Source organism: Pisolithus orientalis (assembly GCF_024613125.1).
Source record: "Pisolithus orientalis strain OTSU chromosome Unknown F5J12scaffold_7, whole genome shotgun sequence".
Classification (NCBI taxonomy): domain Eukaryota; kingdom Fungi; phylum Basidiomycota; class Agaricomycetes; order Boletales; family Pisolithaceae; genus Pisolithus; species Pisolithus orientalis.
Genome location: NW_026260788.1, coordinates 1 through 12,651, shown reverse-complemented (window position 1 = coordinate 12,651; position 12,651 = coordinate 1). Strand labels below are relative to the sequence as shown.

The 12,651-nt window shown below is 49.1% G+C and overlaps 2 protein-coding genes across 2 annotated transcripts; both read right to left on the bottom strand.

Moving 5' to 3' along the window:
* Positions 1 to 829: 829 nt before the first annotated feature.
* Positions 830 to 1,546, bottom strand: F5J12DRAFT_717640 (uncharacterized protein; the record flags this gene model as incomplete). Its single annotated transcript, XM_051741073.1, has 1 exon — positions 830 to 1,546. A coding segment is annotated over one exon (717 nt), but the record flags the coding sequence as incomplete, so codon positions are not given.
* A 6,114-nt stretch (positions 1,547 to 7,660) lies between these two features.
* On the bottom strand, positions 7,661 to 9,330 carry F5J12DRAFT_781068 (uncharacterized protein; the record flags this gene model as incomplete). Its single annotated transcript, XM_051742533.1, has 8 exons — positions 7,661 to 7,925; positions 7,959 to 8,084; positions 8,131 to 8,261; positions 8,302 to 8,697; positions 8,743 to 8,758; positions 8,929 to 8,977; positions 9,038 to 9,206; positions 9,268 to 9,330. 8 exons carry the CDS (start codon positions 9,328 to 9,330, stop codon positions 7,661 to 7,663), a joined length of 1,215 nt encoding a protein of 404 aa, XP_051602013.1.
* Between the last annotated feature and the right edge of the window lie 3,321 nt (positions 9,331 to 12,651).

Below are 12,651 nucleotides of genomic sequence, written 5' to 3'. Positions count from 1 at the left end.
TCCATTTACTAACCCAACTTCCAAGCTATACCAAACGAGCCACATCTCTCCAGTGGAGATACCGCTCCCTGCCATCAGTAATCGCACCATGACTCAGTCTGATCGGTAGTTCGTTAGATCTGTTATTACTTGCATCCCGGTGGCACCTGCCCAGATCCTGTGGACGGACTGCAGTGGACCATAAATTCGAGAGGACACGAATCAAGGTCTTGGTATCATAAAAGCCATGGTTATCTGTCTACACAATAGTTAATGTTTTGATTTTGCTTTGCAAATTATTGGGAGGGTCTACGACGTGAGCGGTAACGAGGATAGAAGACGCGATCCTTTTGTGCTCGTTGTGAGGCAGTCGAATCAACAGAAGAGCGTTAAATGGCCCCTTTAATGTAAGAAGTAACTTCTCTTCAGCTATGGCATCTAGCTTGCCCGACGGGCCAAGCAATTTTGAGTGCCAAGGGCGTACAAGTTGCAGAGCACTTGGCTCCATTGCAGCATCTTCTAGCTTGTCAGGCAGGATGATCTCAACTGGCCTCAGACCGGACGCTTGGATCTTGTAGGTATAACTCAGTGTCAAAGGATCTCCTTGCAGCTGAACCGCCGTAACACGGTGAGTGATGCACGTCAGTACAAGGCGACGATTGATGAATCGTGGGAGGGGGGAATTAGCGAGCGAGCGATGCAAATTCCGCAGTACTGTGGACGACGAGGGCTGCTGATGCGTTGTCAATGACTGTTCTTCTGGGCCACACTGAGATGGAGACAATGGCAGTGTCTGGTACGAAGTAATGTGGGCAGGGAAGCAGGAATGAAATGGTGACGCCTCTCCGACCCAATCTAGAATAGAGATGTCCCCAGAATGCGATATGATTTCCGCTAGGAGACGGCCAAGTGCGTTCTCAGGAGATTCCCCATATAAAATGGGCATGTGGAGATTGAAGATCCCGAAAAGTGAATAGGCGATATCCTCAGGCCGGGTAGTACAACGCTTCGACGCCCATTGGAGTCTCGAACGGGCATCATCCATACCCGGAGAAAAGCTGGTGAGGAAACGGGACTCTATTCCAGTCGCCTTTTGCAGTTCTTCCAGCACAGCGACATCGTTCTTATGGTTTGCACGCGTGAGGTTCTTATAGAGCGACCAGTCTTGGGTGTAGAATAGTACGGTTGCAGGGGCCAGTAGTTCTTGGAGGGTCCACCCACGTGTAAACCATTCGCTGTTCCCAAACGAGCCGGTATCGGAAACATCAGAGAGGTGAACGACCGTCAGGGCGGACTGTCGATACCATGCGAACATCGATCCTATCGCTTCTTGCAGCTCCGCACTGCTATCTTTGTCTATGCAACACGTGTCGCTCCACGCCCAAAAGTATTCCTGCTCACAAGCACGACGACAAAGGGCTTGGAGCTTTCCGAGCCCTCCCTTGGATGACATCTCATATATCGAGCGACCGTCGATGTCGCGCAACAATGGCTCGCCTTCACCCCAGCGATGAGAAAAGGTGACGAAACGAAAGTGTCCAGAGACGGAAGTATGGATGTGCTCCATTCGCTGATCCGGGGTGCATGCCCTACATGAAGACAGTAGCTGATTGTATTGTCGACTGTTCATAAAATGTGATATCTGCGCATCCCGGTTGCACAGTATGCCGGTATGTGTGTGCAGCAGCCTGGTCGGCATGGTTTTGAGGGATTCAAATGCAACACCACGGATGACTGATTTAATGTCAAAGTGGGTAACACCTGAGGGCCCGGACGTGATGACAACTTGTGGGTGGATCTTCATTTGGAGGTAGTCCGTAAGACAACGCCGAGATATGTCATAACCCGGATCTCCCGGCATGAGTAGTTGTAAGGCTTCTTGCTCATATGCAATAGCCTCGTTTAAATCACTTGTTGTGTGTTGCTCACGAAAACGCTTTGCTAGACACACTGCAAGGTCGTGAAGGGATGAAACGCGGTTGAGACGCATTGGTGGATGGAGCTCTAACGCTGCGCGTCCGAGTATGACAGCTTCTTCCAAGTCGGCGACTTCCCCTTTATTGTCATACCTGTCCGATAGACAGAGAGCAAGCGAATGAAGAGACTGAATCCCGATTAGGATGACCAGAGGGACGTAGTTCCAACGCCGCACGGTATAGCTCAATTGCCTCCTCCAGGATCCTGCATCAGAGCTTGTTTCTGGAACTTCCTCCTGAGGTCGCAGGCGAGATGGTGGAGGGAAGTACCACGATGGCGATGTCCTGGTGGATGGAGCTCTAGTGCTGCGCGTCCAAACATGACAGCTTCTTCCAAGTCAGCGACCACCCCCTGATTGGTATACCTATCTGAAAGACAGAGAGCAAGTGAATGGAGAGACGAACCCCGGTTAGGATGACCAGAGGGACGCAGTTTCCAATACTGCACGATGTAGCTCAATTGCCTCGTCCAGGTCATGCGTCAGAGCTTGTTTTTGGAACTTCCTCTTGAGGTCACATGCGAGATGGTAGAGAGATGCACTACGTTGGCGATGCCCTGGTGGACGGAGCTCTAGTGCTGCATGTCCGAACATGACAGCTTCCTCCAAGTCAGCAATTACTCCCTGATCATCATATCTATCCGAAAGACAGAGAGCAAGCGAATGAAGAGATGAATCCCGATTAGGATGACCAGAGGGACGCAGTTCCAATACTGCGCGGTGTAGTTCAATTGCCTCGTCAAGATCACATGTCAAAGCTTGTTTCTGGAACTTCCTCCTGAGGTCACAAGCGAGATGGTGGAGAGATGCACCACGATGGCGATGCCCCGGTGGAAGGAGCGGTAGTGCTGCACGTTCCAGCCTGACAGCTTCTTCCAAGTCAGCGACTGCCCCCTGATTGCCATACCTATCCGAAAGACAGAGAGCAAGCGAATGAAGAGAAGCAGCCCGATCAGGATGACCAGAGGGACGAAGTTCCAAGGCCGCACGGTGTAGTTCAATTGCCTGGTCCAGGTCATGTGTCAAGGCTTGTTTCTGGAACTTCCTTCTGAAGTCACAGGCGAGATGGTAGAGGGATGCACCACGTTGGCGGTCCCCTGGTGGACGGAACTCTAGTGCTGCACGTCCAAACGTGACAGCTTCTTCCAAGTCGGCGACTGCCCCCTGATTGGTATACCTATCCGAAAGACAGAGAGAAAGCCAGTGGTGCAATGAAACCCTATCAGGATGATCAGAGGGACGTAGTTCTAAAACATCACGCAGTAAAGCGATTGCTTCGTCCAAGTCATCGGTTTTCCTCCCTTTCGTGAATCTGTTATAGAGAGCCATCGCGAGGTTGAAGAGGGCAACATCCCTGCCATTAGGTCCAGGGGGACAGCGTTCCAACTCTGCTCGCTTGTGCGAAACATCGTCTGTTGAAGCCATCGAGTGAGGATATGTACGATGGAATGGTTCCGCCTTCAGAGCGAGTTCAGTAATCAGCTGCAATCAGACAGAAACAGTCGAACCCACAAAGCAACCGGGGGGGATAATTCAACAGCAGAGAAGGTACGAAGTACAGAATAGGGAATACTGCGAGCCGGTCGGGCGTGGGTGCAACTACATGGGGGTCAAGTGCATATCATGCAACGATGAACCGAGAGGGACTTCACCGCCGATGGATGGAAAAGTAGAAGGAGGTTGAAAAAGACTGGCTGTCTGCTGGTTGAGGGAGTTGGGCAGATAAAAAACTGCAGAGCAGCTTACCCAGTTTCCCGACAATTGGAACTGAGTGTGAGAGAGGACAGCAAGAACCGAACAAAAAGCACAGGATTGCCGCCCACGCCCACCCTGACCCTGTGTAGCCAGCACGTTTCTACATACCTGAAGATTGATGCTCCACTCTCGTCACACAGCGACTTCTTGATCAGTTTCTCTGCTTCGCATGGGTTGACTCGAGGAAGTTGCCGACCGCCGACTGTGCGATCATGACCGGTGGCCCGGAAGAGTAACGATAATGCCAGAAGACATAGTAGCTTTAGTCTCGGCCGACATAACAGCGATACTGGGTGTGTGGATTGCTTGCCCGCACCCGCGCTGCTAAGCTGCCGTTCCCAATTTTCATGTAAGGGAGAGCTGACCACGCACTAATCTTATCAGTGAACACGCGGTTTACCTTGCTTGACAAGGTTTGTGAGAACGGACTCGTCTGAACACGGACCACTCACCTTGCCCCCCGCGAAGCAAAACTCGGGGGAACCAACAGAACAGATTCACATCTAGTTACCGTGCGATGTCGCACACATACTGCGTACTTTCAGTCTCAGCGAGCAATGATCAAGCACTGTACGGGCGGCACTTCCCGAGTACTGCCTAGGCTTGCTAACTCCGTCGACAAGAAGCAGATCACACGTCATCGTGAAATTTGAAGACACTGGCATGTGGCTGACTCTATAGCGTCCCCTAGGTCGTATTCAGACCTGCTGCTGCCACGTATGAACTCACCTTCGTACCCACAAGGAAGCTTTTTATGACGATGCTCGACTTATACTCATCTCTTGCACACGGACAAAATGAACCCTAGTGGTGCATTCCTCATGCACCAGCTTCACCACATACATCACAGCAGCTTCTTGGGGTCATGTCTACTTGCCTGGTGCGACCCGCCCAGGGAGTATACGGAATGAGCGAACACTACGAGTCTTGCACGTGCTTTGGTATGATCACCGGAGGATCATTCAATGCGTCGCGATTCCTTGATATTGGTGCGTGTATATGCCGTTCATGCCTTTCTCTCTTATTCACACTGCTCTCACGAAAGCGCTTGCTTTCCTCTGCCCCACGATGATGCATTCACAAGCAACCATGTTAGCAGGACATGGCGTGATCGAACGACCTTCGGAAGTTTTGCGCTAGCCAATTGAATTTCACAAGACATGTGACTGCGACTGTTGAAGTGCATACGATTCATTTACCAACCCGACCTCCAACCTTTATCAAACGGATCTCATCTCTGGAGTGGAAGTATTGCTCCTGCCATCAGTCTGGTAAAATTCACTTTGATCGAGTCTGATCGGTGTTTCGCCAGATCTGTTACGATGTATGCATTACTTGCATCCCGGTGCCAGCTGCTCAGATCTTGTGAATGACTCGTCATCCCAACTCACTTCCACTCTCCTGACTGCAGTGGACCCAACGTGGATCTGAACACCAATCGATGCGTTCGATTCGAATATGCAGGACAGGCCCTTCGTTGCCGTAGATAGGGCCTTTGTTAAACCATTACAGATGGCTTGATTTTGTGGATTTTCTCTTGTTCGTCGGCCTTTCCGCAACATATGTCCCGGTCCTTGCCCGCTGGATAGCTCTCCACCGTCAAGAAACTGCTCTCGACATTCTCCAGTAATCTATGCGTGACACCAGCCGCCGGAAGAATAACAATGTCCCCTGTCTGACAATGGTTCCAGCCCCCCCCCCCCGGCTCCTCCTCGCCGAAGCTTCGCACATCCAGATGCGATGCAGAGGATTTCGTGGGTTGTGCTGTGGGAGTGAGCGACGCTGTACCTGTATACCGCCACTGCGGACAACTACACCCTTCGAGAGGAGGTGCGACTCAATTGCGAGGGAAGTCGGATTCCGGAAGTACTCATGGAGACTGGTAGAGGGCGGTGCTGAATGGGCATGCCTGGGTAAAAGTTGAACTTCGGAATTTGGTACTAGGACGCTCATAACAACGTTAGAGCCAGTTCGGAAACCGGTGTACAACCCATTGCCAACACATGTGTTGGTTAACATGCCTGGGATGCTCCATGAACTACAAGGCGGAGTTTCAACCTTCCTTCCAACTATACAATGATGATCGCTCATCGATATGATGACCTCAAACCCATTATCGCTCGTATCGCTTCTGCTACACTTTGCATTGTACATGTTGCTGGACTCCTTGTTCTTTTAGAATCAGATCAGGAGCCAGAAATGATGAGTAGTCACAAGTGGACTGATTCAGAGACTCACAGCTCTCCTTGACTACCTCATTGAACACTGGTTAGAACAAGGTGATACAGGCAACTTCAAATCCAGTGTATTTTCTAGTGCTGCTGCTGCGATCACTCCACCCAACTCACCCCCCACAAGAACTGCTCAGCAGATTCAAAATAAATGGTGATGGGTAAGCACATCCTCCTCATGCTGATAGCCTTGACTGATATTGTTATTAGTTGAAAGGGATCTATAATTCCATTGAAGGCTTCATTCAACGCTCTGGGTCTGGCTCATGGGATGAACATTTTGGTGCCAATATCATCACACCAGCTGAAGAGAATGTACGGAATAGCTATGTTGCAACCAATGTACATTGTCCCCTGTCATCGAGCATATCAGTTCATCTAACATGAATATGTTGGAGTGGACAACATATCCTGCCCTATAAAAATGTGGGATGGCCATTTTATGCCAAGATGACACAGATCACCCCATCAGGAGGGGCACAAGGTGCTAATGTGTACACACCATTGGCACATGATTCAGTCACTTGTAGTCCTAAAAGTGGGTCATCCGACATGTACATTTCGTCCTGAAACTGGGACTAACTGACATCAGCCGGTGGTCCCTAGGGTTGGGTAGGCTGGACTGTGAAGGTGGGGTCAGCCTATGTCACAGGATGATGGATCAACTTCCCTGGAAGTGGGGTTGGCTGACATGACTATAGGATGGATTGATGACCTGGAAGTGAGGTTGGCTGATGCAGCTATGGGATGAATTAGTGTCCTGGAAGTGGGGTTGGCTGACACAGCTATGGAATGAATTAGTGTCCTAGAAGTGGGGTCAGCTGACACAGCTATGAGATAGATTAGTGTCCTAGAAGTGGGGTCAGCCAATGCAGCTATGGGATAGGTTAGTGTCCTGGAAGTGGGGTCGGCCAACACAGCTATGGGATGAATTAGTGCCCTAGAAGTGGGGTCGGCCAACACAGCTATGAGATAGATTAGTGTCCTAGAAGTGGGGTCAGCCGATGCAGCTATGGGATAGGTTAGTGTCCTGGAAGTGGGGTCAGCCAACACAGCTATGGGATAGATTAGTGACCTGGAAGTGGGGTTGGCCAACACAGCTATGGGATGAATTAGTGACCTGGAAGTGGTGTCAGCTGACACAGCTATGGGATAGGTTAGTGACCTGGAAGTGGGGTTGGCCAAACCAGCTATGGGATAGATTAGTGACCTGGAAGTGGGGCCAGCTGACATGGCTGGGGGAAGGGATGATGTCCTGGCAGTGGGGTCAGCTGATGTGGCTGGGGGGAATGAACCATGACCTGGAGTTGTGGTTGGGCAGACACTTTGCAAGAAAGACCAATATCTTGCTAGTGGGTTAGTGGGGCTGGCCAATCTTATTACTCAGTACACTACTTCCTTGGTAGTTAGCTGGCTGAACCCACATGGTTGTGGAAAAATCCTATATCCTATCCTTATCCTGTGGTATTGAAGTTAACTCTACCAATCTGGCCATTGTATTGGAATTAACATTGGGCAAATTTACTCAGTTGTGTATCAGTACTTAAGGAGGAATTGTCCTGCAGGAAATTACTTGTTTTTCTGAACATTCAATGTCATATGAAATTTGAAAACACAAAGCAGCTATTTTTGATTGTAGTACATGCATATCATATGTATCAAGGTAGGGTATTTTACAAAGATTCCAACAGCCAGGATGATGTTTGCCCCTTTCCCTGTGTCAGTTTGGTAGCCCTTTGGACATGCAGATAGTATAGGTTTGGGGAGGCTGAGATGTGCCTTGTGTGTCCTTCCCACAGCCAGGATTCTTGCACTCATAGGAATAAGTCTGCCCTGAACAACCAGCTTCCCACTTCTGAATGCTATAACACTGAGGGCACTGGGCAGGCAATTGTTGTCCCCAAGGCCTGATGAACTTGTCAGTCCAGACAAATTTCTCCACCACTACCTTCTCCTGCCACAACATCAGGATGATGTTGGAGTGCCTACCCAACATACCACAGTCATTCAGGGCATACCTGACTGCACTTTGGACATGGAAGCCTTGAACAAGGGTGGAGTCAAGGACACTCATGAGGAAGGGAATGGTGGTGACTAGTTGAAGTCTCTCAGCATCAAAAAGCAACATGGACCTTGGCTTGAAGCTGATATGGTGTCAGCCATAACCACCAACATTGAAAGAAAACCTACTGTTGCACAGCTGCCTTCAGTCCTTGGAAGCTCTGCTCCTTCCTTACAGTAGAACCACATACAAAGAAGATGAGGTCTCCACCCTTGACAATGTTGGAGAGGGGTAACAGAAGGCCTTGCAGAAACTGCAACTGGTCAGATGGGAGTGACAGTCAAACAATGGTGACTTACCTCAAAGACCTCTGTGGCTATTGGAACCTTATTCTCCATTCCAGAGAACAGATCCCCCCTGTCTTCATCAGTATGGGTAGTAAGGAAAATGACTACCTTAGCAAAGGTAGTCAGACTTGAAGCTAGCTTTGATGCTGCAGTGTCATAGGCAGCTCTGGACTCCTCAGTGGCAAAGTTGAAGGGCAGTTGTGAGAAGTGGTAGGTGTCTTGTCTGAAATATCCCTGCAACATGGTGTGAAGGATATGCACAGGGGCATGGCCAAGCTCTAGAGACTCAAGGTGGAGGTGGATAATGGCAGTAGAGTTACCAGCCACTTCAGAGGTGGTGGCATGCTCAAACCCCCCAATGACCACAAGAGGGTGTTTCAGGACTGGCTTGCCTGACACGTAGAAGCCCTGTACTTGGAGTTAGAAGTGATTGGGGTGGCAATATGCACTTACAAAATAGGGCTGAGGACTTTCAAATCTTGTCATTTTCCAATGACAGGAAACACACCTGAAGTTCATCCAGAGTTTGAGTCAATGGAATTAATTCATAAAAGGGAGGTTAACACACCTGAAGGTCACAGGAAGCTGGGTGACCTCTGCAAGGCAATCCTCAGGTACTACAACACACTTGTTACACACTACCCTTCTGCAACCTGCCTGATCACAAGGCCACAATGTCCCTCCATCCCTGCACATCACACAGAACTGCATAGAATGTTAGAAAGATGGATGGAATATAAAAAGAGACTTGCCAAGTTCCTCATCCTTCTCTTCTTGGCAACAGGGGCCTTCCTAGCATGGGCCTTGCTTGACTTGGCAGCATGTTTTTCCCTAGCTTTCAGACCAGCAAGAGATACCCCGGGAGCTCTACCCCCAGTGGTCTTCTTAGCTGTCTGCTTGGTCTTCACCATCTGAGTCTATTATGCCAACATTAGTGAGTGGCAGCAACATATGACACAGAAGGGAACAGTAGCATACCTTATTATCTTTACAAGACACAGAAGGTGTAGGGGACAAGCAGTAAGATAACAATAAATGCATTTAGTTTAGTACATATATAATGCAGCAGGGATAGATATCTACATATTTATGGAAAAGAGAAGCCAATGTATGCAACTACACAACACTGGGCACTGGATAAGCAGACCAAAGAGGGTGATATGTAAGTATCATCTGGACACCATGAAGTAGAAGTCCAACAACATACCTTATTGGATGAGACACAGCAAGGGAGATGCAGTGTGGCAGGAGGGAGATATGAATTGATAGCCTACTAGTGTGTTTTGTGAGTGGTACAGGGACACCAGGAACTGGGACAACATACCTTTTGTAGGATGAGACACAGCAAGGGGGTGTTCTGTGAGTGGTAGAGGGATGCCACGACCTGGGACAACATACCTTTTTTTTTTTTTGATAAGGCACAGCGAGGGGGTGTTCTGTGAGTTGTAGAGGGACACCACAAAGCTGGGACAACACACCTTTTTTTTTGGATGAGCACAGCGAGGGGGTGTTCTGTGGGTGTTTTGTGAGTTGTAGAGGGACGCTGTGCGAGCTGGAACGACGTACCTTTTTTTTGGATGAGGCATGGTGAGGGGGTGTTCTGTGAGTTGTAGAGGGATGCCACGAAGCTGGGACGACATACCTTTTTTTTTTGGATGAGCACGGTGTGAGTCAAAGTGTGGTTCAGTGGTGAAAACCAACCAAAACCAACACAAAAGACAATGAAAGCGAGTGGTGGTGTGCCTATGCGGTACCTAGATGGTAGAACCTGTTCTTTGGGAGGGTTTTTTTGTGAGCTACAACACTCAAAGATGAGTGCTGAGGGTCGGGGGTGCTCCTGACGAAGAGGGAGCAAGAAGGTGATAGAAAGCGATAGGGTAGACTGCTGTCAGCCTACAGAAGGATGGATGGTGACTTAATTCGATGTCCTAAGCTGTACCGAGCTCAGGGAGGGCTTGGAGCGAAGTATATGGATGATAGATGATGATAAGTGAAGTAGATGATAGCTAGACCCTTAATAAAGTCTCAACTATCGAAGCTGATGAATGATTTACTGAGAGATGATATATTGTGAGCAAGAGGGGCTCTCTCTGATGTCTTCTTTTTTGCTACCTAAGTACAGTGACTTATATACAGTACAGGGGCATTGCCTATGGAAAACAAGGTGCAAACACTTGGTAAGCGATTGGTAACTGATGAGTAAGGAATGTAAGTGATGGGTAATCATCTTGGAAAGCATTGGTAAGCATTGGTAAGGATAAGTAAGCCAAAAAGCGAAGAATCAGTAAGCAAAGTCAAAAGATTGGTGAGTATTGGCAATAGGTGAGTCAAAGACAGTCAGAATGTCACAGTATGAGTCAAGTAATGTCAGGAACTGGGAAAGTGCACTGGAATCACATTAGGGGGAGGCTGTGCATGTCACATCTTGAAGAGATCGCTTCTAGGCCAAAGTGGGATGACAGAGAGGCAGTGCTGATCTGATGCTGATATAGTACATCCAAAAGTGGACAGGGTGAGTCAGATGTCAACAGGGGTCAAGCTTTGGGGGTCTGTGGGGTGACAGGAGCATAGGGGATTGCAACCTTCCCCCCCAAACCATCCCCTCAGTGAAGCAAATAAAAACTTCATGAATGAGGCTCTGTTGGAAGAGAGGATGAAGGGGGAGCGTCTTCCGCTGTATCTTGCAACAAGGAGGCAAGATGTGCATCATACTCGTCATGGATGCGATCAGGGAGAGTGGAGAACAGTAGATTATACTGTAGCTGTCGCAATTTTGGAAGAATGACGGACAAGACTGGTATGAAGACGTTGCAGGGGGCAGGGAGGAAGGATCCATATGCTTCTTGGACTGGAGAGACTGAAATGACCACATAAGACCTTTCCAAGCGAATGACAGACCTGAGGCGACCAAAGAACGTCCTCCTGGAGGTCATACTGACAAAAAGAACACGCTGTCCAAGCTGGATGGGCTGAGAGGGGGCAGATGAGGGTGGGATGTACCAGGACGCTTCAGGATGGAAGCTGGTAGGAACTCCTGGTAGATATATGTAGCCATGGTCCCTAGCAAAGGGGACAAGCGAAATGACTGATGTGGAGGCAGCCATATCAGAAGAATTAGCGAAATGAGCGTCTTTTGGAGGGAGTGCTGTAGAAATGTGTGGAGTGCACAAATCCTTTCCAATCTTGGAAGGTAGGATCGCGTGGCTGAGCACTACAAGCGAGTGTGGGAATGGTTTCGGTGTCTGCAGAACTGGTGGAGATATGTCGAAAACCGGAATGCTGTACACGGGCGCTTAAGAATTTTATTGGTGCTTAACTTGCCTCCTCCTTTTTCTTTGGCACTGACAACCTGTTCTTGTGTGAGGGATGACTGCCAACATTGCTGGCTGTCCTTCTTCGCATGAGGGCTATGGTCTTCACCTCCATTCATCAGCTACATCCATGTCCACCTCACCAAACACCTTTGGTGTGTGACAATGGCTAGGGGGTGTTCTGTGAGTGGTAGAGGGATGCTGCAAAGCTGGGACGACATACCTTTTTTTTTGGATGAGCATGGCGAGGGGGTGTTCTGTGAGTTGTAGAGGGATGCTGTGAAGCTGGGACAACACACCTTTTTTTTTGGATGAGCACGGCAAGGGGGTGTTCTGTGAGTGGTAGAGGGACACCGCAAAGCTGGGACGACATACCTTTTTTTTGGATGAGCATGGCGAGGGGGTGTTCTGTGAGTTGTAGAGGGATGCTGTGAAGCTGGGACAACACACCTTTTTTTTGGATGAGCATGGTGAGGGGGTGGTCTGTGGGTGTTTTGTGAGTTGTAGAGGGATGCTGCACGAGCTGGGACGACATACCTTTTTTTTGGATGAGCACAGCAAGGGGGTGTTCTGTGAGTGGTAGAGGGACGCTGCGACCTGGGACAACTTACCTTTTGTTTTTTTGATAAGGCACAGTGAGGGGGTGTTCTGTGAGTTGTAGAGGGATGCCGCGAAGTTGGGACGACATACCTTTTTTTTGGATAAGCATGGCAAGGGGGTGTTTTGTGAGTGGTAGAGGGATGCTGGGAAGTAGGACGACATACCTGTTTTGTGGATGAGACAAGGCGAGAGGGTGTTCTGTGAGTGGTAGAGAGACACTGCGCACTGGGATGACATACCTGTTTTTTGGATGAGACCTGGCAAGAGGGGGGGGGTGTTTTGTGAGTTGTAGAGGGACTCTGCAAGCTACTTACCTTCTTTTTGAATGAATGGGCTTTGTGAGTAGTATGGGACACTGAACAACGCAGCAATAGACTGAGAAGAATGGCAGCGTCCTGGTGTGTGATGTGAGTGTTGAAGCCATGAGAGGTTTCGACAACATACCTTTTTT